At 43.0% G+C, this 16234-nt stretch overlaps 1 protein-coding gene across 3 annotated transcripts in view; it reads left to right on the top strand.

Annotated features, from left to right (window-relative positions):
* Positions 1-16234, top strand: part of hspa12a (heat shock protein 12A) — a gene marked incomplete at its 3' end in the record, with an annotated part of 44578 nt that overhangs the window by 14951 nt on the left and 13393 nt on the right. For 2 of the 3 annotated variants that reach the window (XM_080017189.1, XM_080017187.1), the window contains exons 2-7: positions 2970-3046; positions 3555-3682; positions 8757-8943; positions 9455-9559; positions 9751-9867; positions 14156-14327. In XM_080017189.1, the coding sequence (XP_079873315.1) occupies positions 2970-3046; positions 3555-3682; positions 8757-8943; positions 9455-9559; positions 9751-9867; positions 14156-14327 (786 nt within the window). The remainder of the gene's footprint in view (positions 1-2969; positions 3047-3554; positions 3683-8756; positions 8944-9454; positions 9560-9750; positions 9868-14155; positions 14328-16234) is intronic. The other variant, XM_080017188.1, reaches the window with a different exon arrangement.

The following is a 16234-nucleotide window of genomic DNA, read 5'->3' as shown; positions in this document are numbered from 1 at the left end:
GAAGCCACGTGAGGAAGGTGCTGCGGCGTGCCTCTCATTCTCCGTTGTCTCTCCGAGGGCAAATCCTGCCGTCTGGGGTCACTGTGACTGAAAGAGGCACTCATCTGTCCCCAAAGTGCCACGGGGGCACAGGTTAAAAGCATGGATTAGATTAGCTCCCCTTCTTTTAGTTCAATAAGTGAGAGTGGGCTTTGGCCGTCCCATGGAGAAGGCAAATCTCACCTATTAGAAGATTGGCGTCCTCGTTCTCTTCTCGGAATCTAGACTTCTAGGTCTATAAAATTATAAGGAAGCCAGCACTTTAGTAGATGAGTGATTCTTTTTTCTGCCTGGCGAATTTCCACATAACCCTGCTCTTAGCCACCGAGGCGCTATAAGAAAAAATGTTTGTATTATTATTTTTGCCTCTGCTTCAACATTTGTAGGCTAAGTAAGGTGTATTCCATAGTTGTACTCTGCCTCAGCCATCCATACCCCATAGAAACCGGGTCTGGCATCTGCGCCAAATGACATACTGAACCCTTTAGTCGTCTGGGGAAAAGGAGGAATGCAGGAAGTCACCACTCCTGCCGAGAGGAGGGTAAATTCTAGGCCTTAAAAAAAAAACCTCAGGATGCTCACATCCTTTTCAGCTGCATAGCCAGTCCGGCAGTCGCTAAGCAAGTTCAGCGAGCAAGTCGTTCAAAGAAATGAAAATATTTCAAATGTAATTTTGGTGCACCTTTTGGATCACTGTGTGTGTGTGTGTGTGTGTGTGTGTGTGTGTGTGTGTGTGTGTGTGTGTGTGTGTGTGTGTGTGTGTGTGTGTGTGTGTGTGTGTGTGTGTGTGTGTGTGTGTGTGTGTGTGTGTGTGTGTGTGTGTTGGAGGCTGGGGCTGGTATCCCCTGTGAATCCCAGATGTTTAGCCTGTCAGAAATGTGCGGCGTGGAAATCCTCGACAACCTCTACGTCCTGTAGGGCATTGCCCTTTCCAGCTGAAGCCTTTTTTTGCCGCGCGTCAATGTTTATTTTCTTGTTTTCCGGACTGCGGAAGCAGAATTTACGTCGGGCCACTGTTTGTATTCATGACCTCATTTGATGGCGTACTTAAATGTCAAGTTTTTATCCCGAAGAATTACCTCTTCAAGCAACACAAACCCAGGGTCCTTCATAAAAATCAAGCACAAATCCAAGCACAATAGGAAGTGAATGTGCCATTATTTATGCAACCGTTGCAATGGCCTCTGGAATGTTAAACAACTGCAAAGATACGAACATTTCCGGATAACTGACATGATTTCTGGATGAACTAATACCTGCCTAGTGCATAGAGTCTCTTCACAATATTGGTTGTTATGATTTCACTTAATGTCATACTGTTTGTGCTCCATTAAAAGCAACAACACTTTTCAAAAGAAGAAAGTTTGATGTGGATAATCGTCGGCATTGACTAACAGTCCGGTAATTAAATCTCTCAACGCTCACAAACAAACCGAGCCAATACAATAAAATAAATATGACACATTCCAGAAATAACACTTCGCCTGAAATGGTATTTACAGCAATTTACTTACGCGAGTGTGTGTGTGTGTGTGTGTGTGTGTGTGTGTGTGTGTGTGTGTGTGTGTGTGTGTGTGTGTGTGTGTGTGTGTGTGTGTGTGTGTGTGTGTGTGTGTGTGTGTGTGTGTGTGTGTGTGTTCCATCATTTAAAATAAAAAGCCAAGGATGTAAGGGACGCTTTCTCTTTTGACCAGACATTGGAGGAAAGCTGGCTGGGTAGTGGTTAGATAGAGTCTATCCACAGGTGGTCCGTAATTCTGTACTGTAATTGCCTGGAGAAGTGTATTACGGGCGTTCAGACTACTCATCCGCTCCATAGGGGGGAGGGCAAGAGAAAAGGTTGAGCGAGGCAGAAAGACGAGGTAGATAACCCGATGTCCTGTCGCGAGACAATTCCCGCAGACATTTATAACACATTGCAAGAATATTATTATTGTTGTGTATGATGAAAGAGGTGCTTTCTGTGAGGGCCATTACGCTAAACTAATGAAGATGATGGGGAAAATTGAGAGAGAGAGTCTTTAATTCAATTGAAATGTCACTGTGGATTCTAAAAAGGCAGGTGACACGGGCATCTGCAGCCTTTGAACGGGCTGAAAGTTTCCTCCAAAATTGCAATAATTTGTCCACAAGTGTATTAATGAAAGTACTTTACCGCTTGTGCAATCGACTGCGAAATGAACGTCTTTCTAGAAACTCAAAAAAATGAACCTGTTTTCTGACAGCATTCGTGAACGTTTGTGTTAAACAACATCGTAGTTGCGCATTAGCCATTGCTCACTCATTTTTGAAATTGTAAGATGTATACATATATGAAGATGTCTCGCGTTTGAAGAACCATTTTTCAATTTTGGAAACGAATATCCATAGTATTAGGATTCATTGTAGATCCTAGAGGGGAGGTTTTCCAGAAGCCATTTGGGGTTTTCTTCCTTCTCCTGCACAATTCCTGCTATGTTTTTTATATATATATACACTTTTGCTTTATCACTTCCTGTCTGCAAGTTTAAAAAAATCTCCAGTTCATAATTTTTCTAAATGATTGGTGATAACATCACCAATTTTGTCTTGGGCTGTTTGTTATAATGAACATTACTGGTCTTATTGGTATTGGTCAACGATTGGTAACAACGCACCGCGCCCACTAAAGGAAGCCATAGAAACCACACCAACCCTGCCAAACATGATGCTCCGCAACCACAAGCCTTGTAATAGTAGTAGTAGTTGTGGTAGTAGTAGAACTCTCTTGATTGCATTGAGTGGAGATTGACAGGTCTGGGAGTGTGGGGCGTGACACTGGCATCGATCAGCGGACAATGGCATCGATCAACATTTGCGAACGCCCCGCTCATACTCCACGGTCAAAATTGCGCAACAAACAAATAAAATGTTACTGACGGGTCCTTTGACGTTGCCTTCGTCTTCTTCAGATACGATGGCGACTCCATCTCCAGCCAAGAGCATGGGTGACCCTGGAATCACTCCGCTGTCTCCATCACACACCCAGGTGAGGACAGTTTATAGAAAAAAGTATTTCATGTTGCTTGACCTTTCTGAACTCGTCAGATGCATTTATTTAAAGTGTCTTAACTTCTATTCAAGAAAATAATTCCGGTAGTAACATCAACCCGAATTCAAAAAGACTCGCTGTCGTTCCCAACGGGTATTGGCTCTCTGCGGCCGGGCAGATATTTTCTAAACGTACATATGCTGGTCCTTTAGGCAACTCCTCCAAAAGTTCTGGACCTTCTTTATTGATTGCTCTGAATTTTTTTGGAACTCCTTGTCCCCTTCAATAGCCAGCTTCCTCTCAGACAGCGAGATATGGAGGACGAGAGAGCTGGAGTGACAAATAAGGTTCTGTAGTGCAGTGTTCCAGAACATTTTGTTGAAACATTCCTTCACCATCTGAAAGGCAACATTTCAGACACTGTAGATTTGAATAAAACATGAAAAATGCGCTTGTTTGTATCTGCCGATGCCTTGTGTGAATTTTAATCGGACCCGCCCGACAGCAAAATGATTCGGACCAGGTGCCATCGGGACCCTCGTTCGTGGTTGTGGTCGCCATTGACTTTGGCACCACCTCCAGCGGCTACGCTTACGCCTTCACCAAGGAACCAGAGTGCATTCACACCATGAGGTGAGCCGTCTCCGCATCCGAGTCATTATTTTCACGAGTCAAATAGCACGTTGGGCTCGGAGCAATCCAGTATAATTATCAGCACACACCTTTTGCAAAGACTAACTACGAAGACTAGCTACTCCTCAAAGTTGTCAGTGAGTTTCAACCCTTCCGGAAGGCCCATATAAAAAAAAAAAATTGCTACTTCACCAAGGGAACCCCTTGAGCATCCCCTGAATACCCCTTGAACCCCTTGGATGGCGTGCACCCACAGCCATACCCCCAATTTAGCCCCTGTCTATAGGGAAATAGATTGAGCCATAACGGCGTGGAACCTCGGCCTGTTGGGCTAATTACTATATTGACCTATCATTCGATATACGGACATAATTTTTTTGACCTCTATAATTCCCCGTTGTGTTTACATACGTGTTTGCCTACAAAAAAACAAAAAAAAACGCGTGTTTTTTTTCACAGCACTGGGGAGCGACGCCGCTACTCCAAGTATCAACGCGACAAAACCTAAACAGTACCTCGGCAACAGAAAAATCCTCCGAAATCACAATCTCCTTATCTTTTGAAGTTTTCACAATGACGGCAATCATAGTCCCTGGCCCCCTGAGTTTTATCTACTGCTAGACTGGAATCCACAGTGGACGCTGCCACCATACAGATGCTGCGTCCAAGTCAGGTGGGAATTTAGGATCAAAATGACTTGGTAACCAAATCTGTTTTTTTTATATCCATAACTACTCAAATTATATTTGAACCTATGGCAAAATATATTTGGAAATGGCTTGGAACAAAAGTGCCAGCTAATTTACATTGTGTAACCGAAATGTTTCAAAGTTAATAAAAACACGTTTTGAAAGGAATTATGTGCCGCAATTCACAAATACATATAATGTGATAAATACTAATGAGAAAGGATCAATAAATACGAAAATCTACAATCTCAAATAATTAAGGCTAAAAAAAAATTATATAAATGTTTTTCTAAATCCACAAATAAACAACAGCTACAAATCAATCTAACCGAGCCGAATGAACAGAGAGAAACTACTGAGACACGTTTTGCTGTCATTTCTTGTTGCGCTGTTTCTGTCCTCTCGTCTGCTCTGTGTCGGAGTCTCACTGTGGGCGGGGCTCAGGCAGCTCCTACATATATATATATATATATGCATACATACACACACACACACACACACACACACACACCGACAGTGAACCAAGTGAAGATAATGTGTTACTCGAGCCCGAGAGTCCATTTATTTACACATTTTCACATTACAATGTCTGAATATTCTTAAGAATAAAATGTTCATTGCTATTTTAAATTTGCATTATTATGCTATTATATTACATTACAAAAAATGGTCTTCAAACTACAATAATACAGTTTATCGCAATTATTTCTGGGACAATATATCGTCCAACAGAACTAGTTATCGTGACAGGAGTAGTGGGACTTCATTTTTACACAAGCAGGGTCAGAGAACCATGTCTGTTATGTGCCTCATTGACTCTTAACAACACAACCCCCGGCCTATGGAAGCACTGACTCCGTTTAAGATGGTTAGCTGCTTCATTGGGTCATTGTGGAGAAGGCTGTTTTGACACTGAAATGGTCAGAGTTGAGTCTCAACTCAACCTAAAGCACACACACAGAAGCAATGATAAAACAAATCAACAAATCAACAAAAACAAATTTTTCTGCTTTGTTTATGTGGCATTCTTCCTTTTTTGTTCTTGCAGGGTTCCTTGGCACATGTTATTATTTTGTTACTTAGAACAGATGTGGTTTAAAAAAAAAAAAAATCTACTTATTTGGTTTAAAAAAATAATAATAATCTACGTATTTGTGCTGTGGAAATGGCTCTGCGGTCATAATGAAGGTCTCGGTTTAGAGAACATACCGTAGGTAAGAACAGTGGACCAGAGCTCTGGAAAGGCTTATCACAATTCACGGGTGTCAACGGCATGAGCCAAAAAGCTTTGAAATTTAGCTGGATCCCATGACCCTAACTCTCTCTCTCTGTGTGTGTGTGTGTGTGTGTGTGTGTGTGTGTGTGTGTGTGTGTGTGTGTGTGTGTGTGTGTGTGTGTGTGTGTGTGTGTGTGTGTGTGTGTGTGTGTGTGTGTGTGTGTGTGTGTGTGTGTGTGTGGCACGGCATGGGTCAGCCGCCTCCCGCCTCCAATCTGACAGGTGTTAAAAGTTGTCGCTCTTGGGTTGTGATTCTCCACATTCGCAGACCTGCTTACAAGCCGCGAGTATTTTTAAAGTGACACCGAGCGGCTGGTTTCGCCGCGGCATCGGATTGTATGTCTTTTGGTCTGGTAACACGAGTTAAACACTTCACAAAATGCCCGACTAAATGCTCGCCGGCTAAACCGCCGTCTTTGTTCGTTTTCATTTCATTCCTTTTCCTTCTCTTCTGCTTTGTCTACCTTGTTAGAGAACTCTTCACAAAATGATTGTCTACTTTTAAATATAACAGTAAATGTAACATTTAAGACGAGGTGTTTTCACTACTGTTTTGGTGAGTTTGGGTTCATTCGAGCAGATTGATGACTATGATTCATTTCTCAGTTAAAGAAAACTTAAATGGCTGGTGGCAAGAAGCAGAAAAACAAGTCACTTTTGTTGAATATTCTCAGATACACAATACTCCGATACTCTATTTTAGCCTTGTATTCGACCGACATCAGATACCATTATTTATTTTGGTCCACCCCTTCACGGAACCTTTCTTTTTCATGGTAACGATTGAAAATCGTTGTAATATATACACCCTGATGCCTTCAGTGATAATTGTGAACACATTTGTATCAACAAGAATCCATGTAACATCATTTATTTTCCTATCAAATTTAACATTTTGGAAAAGCAGCCGAGTTACGTTGTTTCTACAACAACCAGCACAACAAACCCCTGGCACTGATCAGAGGATCCTCCCGCGTCTCATTAACACTGGCCATCAGATAAAAGCCCTCGTAAGATGTTTCCTCTCATGCCGCTCGCCTTCCTGTAAAAACAGCCACAGATCCCACTCGGATTATTTAGTTTGGAATGAGCCGCCCGCTCTCCAAATCCCTGCCCAAACAGCAGGCTCTGGGCCACGAGCCCTCAGAGAGGAGCAGAGCACGGCTTCCCGTGTTGTGTCAAGAAGAACATCTTACTCATAGTGAAGCAATTGTGATTCAGCCGCGTCTTGGGTTTCTCAAAATCTGTCGCTCTCTCTGTATTTGAGGCAGTGGCCCTTTTCCCAAATCTGCAGCATATATGAGAAAATTGTGTGTGTATGTAACAATAACCCACGACCATGTGGAATAATCTTTTATGGCGTGGTCTTCCAGTGGATGAACATGCTGCTATCCGAATCATAGTTAAAAGACCACATGCATTATTGATCACCCCTTGCTGCACATGACATGTTTCAGTGAATCTGCTCTGACTGTTCATATCTTAGCTCAGGTTACAGTTATGGTAGTGTTTTTTTAATGATTGCAGTTTGGCCTAGTTTACACGTTAGTTTGTTTTTGTTTGTTTTTGTTGGATTCATTTACCCTAGTATGGCTTAATTCTATGAATAAGTCTTCCTTGGGGCTAAAGGTCTACTTTGTGGAAAAAATCAAGGGTTGAACAAAACTATGAAATTCTATGGTTGAATTTTCTAAAATATTAATACCTACTCCGACAATAACCCCTCAGATAGCTGAAAGGCTTTGAACCCTCATTTTCTCTTTTCTTAACATCCAGTGGACCCCTGATGAGGTGACCTCTATAATCCCGATGTGCACAGATCCAGCACATATTTCTGCCCCAGGGAGCCGAGCTACCGCTAATAATAACTGCCCCTCATTTGCCTGGAAATAAGCTCAGTTACCTTGGAGGTAGTACTGAGATGGCCCCGGTACCATCCTTATGAAGTGGTGTGACTTGTCTCACCTGCGCTTCTCAGTTTTTATTCAAAATATTTAAAGTGATGGAGTACTTACAATCAGTGCTTGATCGAAACATTTCAGTCAAACTAACAATTAATTAATTTAATTGACAATTACATTTTCTATGTAGCTTGTCAGCGATGCTGAAATTGTTGAAAACCTACTTTCACATGTTGATAATGTTTACCAAAGATAGCACTTGACACACAAAATTTTATGAGATATAGTGAACTAATTAATTACTAAAATGTTTCAATTCTGAAATCTAAATAAAATACTCTAGTTTTAGGTATTCCTGAAATAAATGACAACAAAACCGAAGGTTTAACAATATTCTAGGAGCAGAGGTGGAACCTTCCAGGTTCAGAAACTAAAAATCCTCCCCAGATTTTTTAACATCTTGATTTAATAATTAATGTCAACTAGGGCGGTGACCGCAATACTGCAAATTACGCGGTCACTGACGTCACCACGGGGTTGAACTCATTGCCGTCATCACTGCAAATAATAATAATAATAATAAGGAAAAAAAACAAACAAATTTTTTTTTGTATTTATTTTTTTTGCTGGTGAAAGATACAGGAGTGCATATGGTGTGTGATATGAAATAGAAACACATTAATCATTGATAAGTTATCATCATTGATTGTCTGCTGTCCTATGTCGAAGGGCTTCAGGGGAAACTAAACTTTTCAGTTGCTCTGCTCCCGCTTGTCACCTCAGCTTTGCGCGCCCGGAGGGACAGTCCACTAAACATGGGGGGGATTCATTTTGTGTGTGTCAGATTATTGTTGATTATTTCAAGGGCTGTACCCGACTCGGAATATTGCTAGGCAAATTGGATTTTGGCTCCTCTGTGCCCTGTCCCCGTTACTCCAAATGAAACAACTAAAAACACACTGTTTTTAGTTGGAGGAACTGGGCGTGGCTGTCCGTGATCGGGGTGCACGGAGAGCCGCGTTCGTGTCCAGATCCGGACCATTCACACACACACACACACACAGATATATTTCCGATTCCCCTTATTTTATTATTCCCCATTGAAAAGATAACCCTGTGCATTTTGTAAGCTTCTACCGGTCTTATCATGTTATTGTTATGCACACTGACTGTGCGTTACACATGACTGTGACTTTGTACCTGCTCAGGCGCTGGGAGGGCGGCGACCCCGGCGTGTCGAATCAGAAGACTCCCACCACCATCCTGCTGACGCCGGACCGAAAGTTCCACAGTTTCGGCTACGCGGCGCGTGACTTCTACCACGACCTGGACCCCAGCGAGTCCAAACACTGGCTCTACCTGGAGAAGTTCAAGATGAAGCTCCACACCACCGCGGTAGGGATGGATGCAGCAAGGACGCGCGCACACACACACACACACACTCACACATTCAAGTAGAAACGCATCTAGACCTTTTGGGAACTAACTTTAGGGTACAAACTCTTTGCTCTACACACAAACATTCACATTTCGCCCTCAGTCACGTACTCTGTGACTTTCTGTCCTTGGTGGGCAGCCGGGTCCGAACTGACACTGCAGCAAAACGCCGCTCTGCGCTGGTTCCTGCTAAGTTGGAGCGTCCCTGCCAACATCTGCAGGCGTACGTTTGACTTACTGCACATAATTCAGTATGGCGACAGCGGCCATTAAGGTGGCTCGGCTTTAGCTGCCATCCACATAAGCATTTGGCCTGTAGGTATCCAGTGTGAGTGGCTTTCATTTCTTTTTTCACTCCGTAAGCGATAGCACTGGTGGACGCAGGTGGGTGAATCCACCCCGCTTGTGTGGTGTCGCTCTTCACGATTCTCCCTTTGACCTCTTCTTTATCTTTCCTCCGCCAAATCAGAATCTCTCTATTGAGACGGATATCCAGGCGGCCAATGGGAAAAGGGTGAAAGCGCTGGATATTTTTGCCTACGCCTTGGCCTTCTTCAAGGAGCAGGCATTAAAGGTAATGTACCTCTTTAAGTGCCGACACAGAATCTGCATTATGCTTGCAATACAGTTTTCCTTCCATAATTTCTCTTATACAATGAATGCATTTTTAATTACTTACTGATGCCATCATTGGAGTAAAAAATGCGGCTTTGAGTGGGGTTTTTTTTGTGTCCAGTGTTTATATTTATAACATGCTACCCGCAGGAGCTGAGCGACCAGATGGGCAGCGACTTTGACAACAACGATGTGAGATGGGTGATCACGGTGCCGGCCATCTGGAAGATGCCAGCCAAGCAGTTTATGAGGGAGGCCGCCTACAAGGTGAGGACCTGCACAATATTTATATGAAGATTCTACAGTAATGGTCCTTGTGTAGCCCTATAGTTAATTCTGCTATACAATTTAAAAAAATATATTTTTTTTTATCATTTTAATATTGATGAGCAATGCAAAATGTACAATGTGCAATTCAAAAATGCATTGCTAAAAGTCTTAAAGGATCTCATTAAATATCAAACTGGCAGAAAGATATCTGTGTAATATCTAAGACAATATCTTGCTAATTCACATCCCCGCTCGAAAGTACATTGAAAAGCCTGAGTCATTGGACCATCATCATTTCAAATCTTCTTCTTCTCCTTCTTTCGGCTGCTCCCGTTAGGGGTCGCCACAGCAGCTCATCTGGATCCAATACCTTCTGTTCTGCACATCTTCCTCCATGATTTCTGGAATTTGTTACACCTCAATTTTTTTTGTGCATCTCAATTTAAAATGTAGGAACGATGGTATACATTTTCTGTTCGGAAAACCTAAAAAAATCTAGGTATAACAAACGAGAGCATTTTTTATGTTGATCCAATGACTCCAATCCAACCTGTTTTTTCAGTGTAGATGGACGAAGTGCATTCCACTTTGGACCAGCATCGTATTGCCTGCTTTGTCTTTCTACTGTGATGGGGGGTGGGGTGTAAATGCTCAGTGTGCTGCACCGCCAGACATTAATTAGGAATCGCAGCCATACACAACCTGCATTCTTGCATGCGCACGCACGCACGCACGCACGCACACACACACACACACACACACACTCACAAGCTCTCAGGGACGGTCACATATAGCAAACTATGCATAATGTCAAGCACCCGCCCATGCACACACACACACACACACACACACACACACACAAACACGTCAGACTGACCTACAGACGGATAGAGGACACTGGATGCAGGAGAGCAATGAAGAAGCAGAGGAGGAGCAGTGGAGGACACAAAGCGAGAGGAGAGAGAGTGAATACTGGGAGCAGCGAGGCTCCGTTCTGCCATTGCACCGTGCGCCTTATAAGGCATCAGTACCGGGGAAAACCCTGATCAGAAATGGATTGGTTTGCGCCCCTCATTACCTTTTTTGAACACGCAACACATTGCCGTGCTGATGCAGTATCTGACAAGGGAACTGAGTTAATCATACACCTAAACAGATGGAAAAATTTTCACTTCCCACTCGCAGCTGATGCAATTTACATGCAAGTCATAGTTAGCTGAATGCTACCTTTTTCCAAATTAATAACATCCATGTTAATAAACCAATTACCATTTGAGTGACAATTGAGTAAAAACAACACTTTGAGCCACATAGGGACACACAGTGTCTAGACAATTGAGGTGTTTCCATAAACCAGTCTTGAATAAAAAAACACCAGAAGGATTTATCGTGGATGGAACGCTGTGACAGGAAATCAAAGTTTCCACGCATGCGATCCAGGAAAGAACGGATAAAGCTGAATCGAGATAAGCGTGACCCTGAAAGCCTGGTGGGTGGATTTTCTCCGCGGCGTGACTCTGTTTCGCTGATTCACGGATGTGCCTGTGTGCGTCTTGTTTGTCTGACCTGGGCTTGGCTATGTGAGCACCCTCCCGTCTGGAGACTCTCTCTCTCTCTCTCTCTCTCTTTCCCTGTCTCTCGCTCTCTCTGCAGTGGGCACAGCAGTTTGGGAGGAGGAATGGTGTGTGTGTGTGTGAATGTGTGTGTGTGTGTGTGTGTCTGTGTGTGTCTGTGTGTGTGTGCGCGCGCCTTGCTTTGCCCTCCCTCCACCCATCCACTAGCAGCTATTCAAGAAAAGGTTTTTATTCCCCTGTTGGCCCCACTCACAACGTTTTAAAATGTGTATAGTTCACTCCACAGGGAATTATTCGGCAAAAAAACACAAACCTGTTGTCCACCGCTGTGAATGTTGGGATATCTGGAGTGAACCGATTCATCCAGCTGCAATTTCAGATGCATTTTGGGTAATTTGTACAGGCCTGCGTTGTGTTTACAACCCCTCAGAAAATGCCGGCCACTGTAGTTTACCGTAGCCGGAGTCTCCCCTGCGGCTCCATGGAACAGCAAAACGGAGGAGTGAGGACATCGGAGCCCGCCCCATCGTTGTGTGGGGTGGGTTGGATCGATGGATTGTCGGAGGGAGGACACAGAGATGCTCCGTCACCTGATATCTGGAGAGAGAGAGAGAGAGAGAGAGAAACAGGGGCGGAGAAGGGGAAAGGGAGAAAAGGAGGACGAGGAGGGAGGGGACACCAGGGTGATTCAGCATCTGGAGAATGTGAAACAAATTGAACAATCCAGTCACCCGCCCTTTCGTCTGGCGTGCTGCTGCGTCCCTCTGTTTTTCCCCCTCTATCCCACCATCTCATCATCAGACCTCATTGTCCTCTGGGGAACGCTATGTCATCCAAAACCAGTGCATGTTGCTCTCTCTCTCTCTCGCTCTCTCTCAAGGACATAATTTCCTGTTTTAGAGGGAAATGTCCTGTTTGGTTGTTTCCATGGTGCGGTGATAGAAACGGTTGCTTTCGTGGCCTTTTTGTGGGTTTTATTTTTCATTATTATGATTACTATGTCATTATTACTCATATTCGTTCATTTCTTTATTCATTTATTGCTTTATTTATTTATTTATTTATGTATTTATTTATTTATTTATTTATTTATCGAATTGTCTTTAAAATTTTTGGGCTTGTGCCACCGGAATCAGTAGATACCATGTGTTTTTAAAAACTCTCTTTCTCTCTCAGTCCGTCTCTCTCTCTCTCTGTCCATCTCTCTGTCTGTCTCTCTCTCTCTCTCTCTCTCTCAGTCTGTCTCTCTCTCTCTGTCTGTCTCTCTTTCTCAGTCCGTCATTCAGTGCTTGAGCATCTTGTTTTGAGCCAAATGAAGATAAATGCGAGCTAGTCCCAAATCAACCAAGGAGTTTCTATAGCAGACGACTTTTGAATCCTCTCATTTGATGTTGCCTACTTTAGGTCAAACGGAAATAAAATCCATTTTTTTTTGTCAATATTTAGTCATTGGTTGGTCAAATACGATTATTTTCAATTGTAAAATTAGAGGTTTGTTCCCCACCCCGCGCCAACTTGGCTCTTCCCTAAAAGCAACATTCCCTGAATGGCTCCAAATATTCTGGCAGTTATTTAATTATTCAGATGTTGTGCTTCCGGTCCTTCCTGGTCCCGTTCCTTGCGGCAAAGGCGAAAAGAGACCGTATCTCTGGGGCGTCTGTGGAGATATGAAACGTGATAGCCCTTATCATCTCAGCTTTAATGTTGCTCCAGTGTGATTTATGATTAACCGCGGTAATTTCCTGTTCGAGCAGCTCTCTCCGCCCAGACCAGTCCGACCGCCCAAAAATGAGATGAATAATTTAGTGACGTGCTGCACCAGAGCTGGAATTAATGGCTGGAGTCCATCATATGGATGTTTTTAATAGATATAGTGGTGATTTTATGACAATATTTGACGTTTTTTTTCAACACTGCAAATTACACAAGGTATGTCAGAGATGCATATTAATTTCCCAGGTTTTGGTGATTTTGAGATTTTTTTTTTGAAATTGGGCCACTATTGTTTCCTTAAGAATATTTCAGAGTGAATGCTTATATTCATTCTTATGTCATTTTGATGGAAAAAAAAATCAATAAAATGATAATCCAAAGCATTGTCAGAGAACTACTGAGTTACATAAAAGGTATATTTCTACACCTGAGAATGGACAGGTAATTTTATTTGAAAACCTCTATTTATAGCATCATATCTGCAGATGCAATTAAGGACAAACTGCAAATCTGATTATCAACAATGGAATTTTGTCTTCCGGTTTAAGTGCAAAATATGGGCACCTCATCTTGGAAACATTTTTGTCTGTGTCTTTGTCTGTGTGGCCATGTCTGTGTGGGCAATAGACGTGCACAAGCACAAGTCATTTGTGCCCAATAAAGTAGTATTCAATCAACTGCATGTGTCCCGATCAAAATGCAGCTACACGAGCAACGTGGAGTGCAAATGGTGTTTGTCTGCCTTTGTACTGGAGAAATAGGAGAAATCATTGAATTTCACAAGGACAGAAAATAACAACAGGAATGTGATTTCACATCCGGCTGACGGGGAGTTGGGCCCAATCTAGGCCAACGCTCGACAGATTTCAGATTCCTGTTCCCAAGCATACCATCTCCCTCTTTAGTTCCCCCTGCGGGGCAGCCCAACATAAAGCCGGACTTCATTTTGAACTTAAAGAGGTGGCATTTCCTGTCTGTGTGCTCTGCCGCCCCGCTAGTCCGGCCTGGTCTTCCGCGACAACCCAGAGCAGCTGATCATCGCCCTGGAGCCCGAAGCCGCCTCCATCTACTGCCGCAAGCTCCGCCTCCACCAGATGATCGACCTGGGGACGAGGACCACGCAGAACGGATTCAGCCCCACCGACAACGTGGGCGCCGGCATGACCCAGGGTGAGCCCCGCCCCCTTTCCCCCTTCACCACGGTACTCGACGATCGATAAAAATGTTAAAGACGAGCACCTTTCATACTCACAGATTTTTTTTTTTAAGATGACTCATTTGAAATCCCTGGCTTCATTATTGCTATTTGTCTTGTCACAGCAAATACAGCGTATACTCTAGGATGGGCTTTGAAAAGCTCTCACATTGTTATTCACCAAATGTGTGTATGTTCTCCCTTTGGGTGTTTCATTGAATTAAGTGTCGATTAAATTTTATTATTCATGTTGTCGTTTTTAACGTTCTGCTTCCCTCCCCTTTCTTCTGATGGTTGTGCTAGATTCCCCTTGTCATGGTAAAGATTCTATCAATTCTAAACACCAAAAAAAATGCATGAGACCCCCACGAATCTGTGTTATCGACTCTCCCACGATCACCTTTTAACATTTGCTTTTGCTTCTTATTCAGAGAATGTTTGTTTGTTTGATTGTTTGTTTTTTGTTTTTTTTATGTCATTGAGAAAACATAATGTCAAGCGAGTATTTAACTCATCTCAAAGTAAGGTGGTTCATAACAAGCATATTTTGTTCATTCCAATTCCATTTTAACAGACTATTGACAAATAACTATTATCGAGAAAAGCTCTCATTTGGGACAAATACAGGGTTTAAAATTTTTAATCTGTCCTCCATTCCCATCTATCCATTCATCTACAATTCAGTGCGCCAACAAGGGTTTTACTCGTGCCTTTCACTCAGCGGTTCCAACAAAGTAAAAGACCAAACAGCGAATGCAGAGGAAATGTAGCGTTGAGAGAAACGTTTATTATTTCTATTCTGCCTCCTTAAAGTGGGGGGACGTAGTATAGCCTCCTTTCAAAAGCAATCAAAGACTACATCCTTGGAGAGGTACTTCACTGTGAATCTTTTTCACATTTTCAGTGAATAAATTGAGCCATTCCCCTCACCGAGCATCCACAGCTCATTGATCCAGCGTGAAGAGATAAAGCAGACAATTGTGGCATTTTCATCTGCGTCTTTTGAGAAATGAAGCAAAATAGATGTCTTAGGATGCTGCACATTTTAAAGCGGCGTTAAAAAAAAAAAACATGGGAAAAAAAAAAAAAGCATTTCCGCACATTCAGTGGAGATATAGATCTTTGTGTTCCCTGAATCTTGTAGTATTTGTTCCATTATTGTAGCACATGGGAATAGATGGACATTAGGTTGTTGATGAATGGACAAGTGTTCGCCTCAAGGTTTAGAGAAGAATATACGCTATTAAATCAGACACAATAGAGTGGGCTTTCAGTGCAGTTACATTGTGTGTGTGTGTGTGTGTGTGTGTGTGTGTGTGTGTGTATATGTGTGTGTGTGTGTGTGTGTGTGTGTGTGTGTGTGTGTGTGTGTGTGTGTGTGTGTGTGTGTGTGTGTGTGTGTGCGCGTGCGCGCATTGTAAGCGCGCGCACAGGTCTTTACTCCGTGTGCCGATTCTATTGCACACGCACTTGCTGCAAACGGTGTGTTTTGGTTGAGCGGTTTTTGATCAAAATCTGTTCACGATCCAGCTTGAGATGTTGGTTGAAATATTTTGGGTTTGAGTAACGGGCCCAGCGGATCGACTAACTGGGCAAAGTTCAGTCATTTAGGAAAACATTTCAACTGTCACGAGAGAAGGACAGATTACACTGAACCCCCGCAGCTCTGCCCTAGCTGGCAGCTTATTTCTTTATTTAATTCTTTATTTATAGACTGGTTTTGCCTTCCGGCCGTGAGACGAAAGGCACGTTTACTCGACTAATTGATTAACGTTTACGCGTTAACCGGACGTGTTGCCGGTCGCGCAGGTCGGGAACACGTCCTTGAAGCATGTGCGAAAACGCTTTGGCCGCCGCGCAGACGCCTCAACGGCCTGTTTTA

Source organism: Zeus faber (assembly GCF_960531495.2).
Source record: "Zeus faber genome assembly, chromosome: 16".
Lineage (NCBI taxonomy): Eukaryota > Metazoa > Chordata > Actinopteri > Zeiformes > Zeidae > Zeus > Zeus faber.
This window is presented reverse-complemented; position numbering and strand designations above follow the sequence as displayed.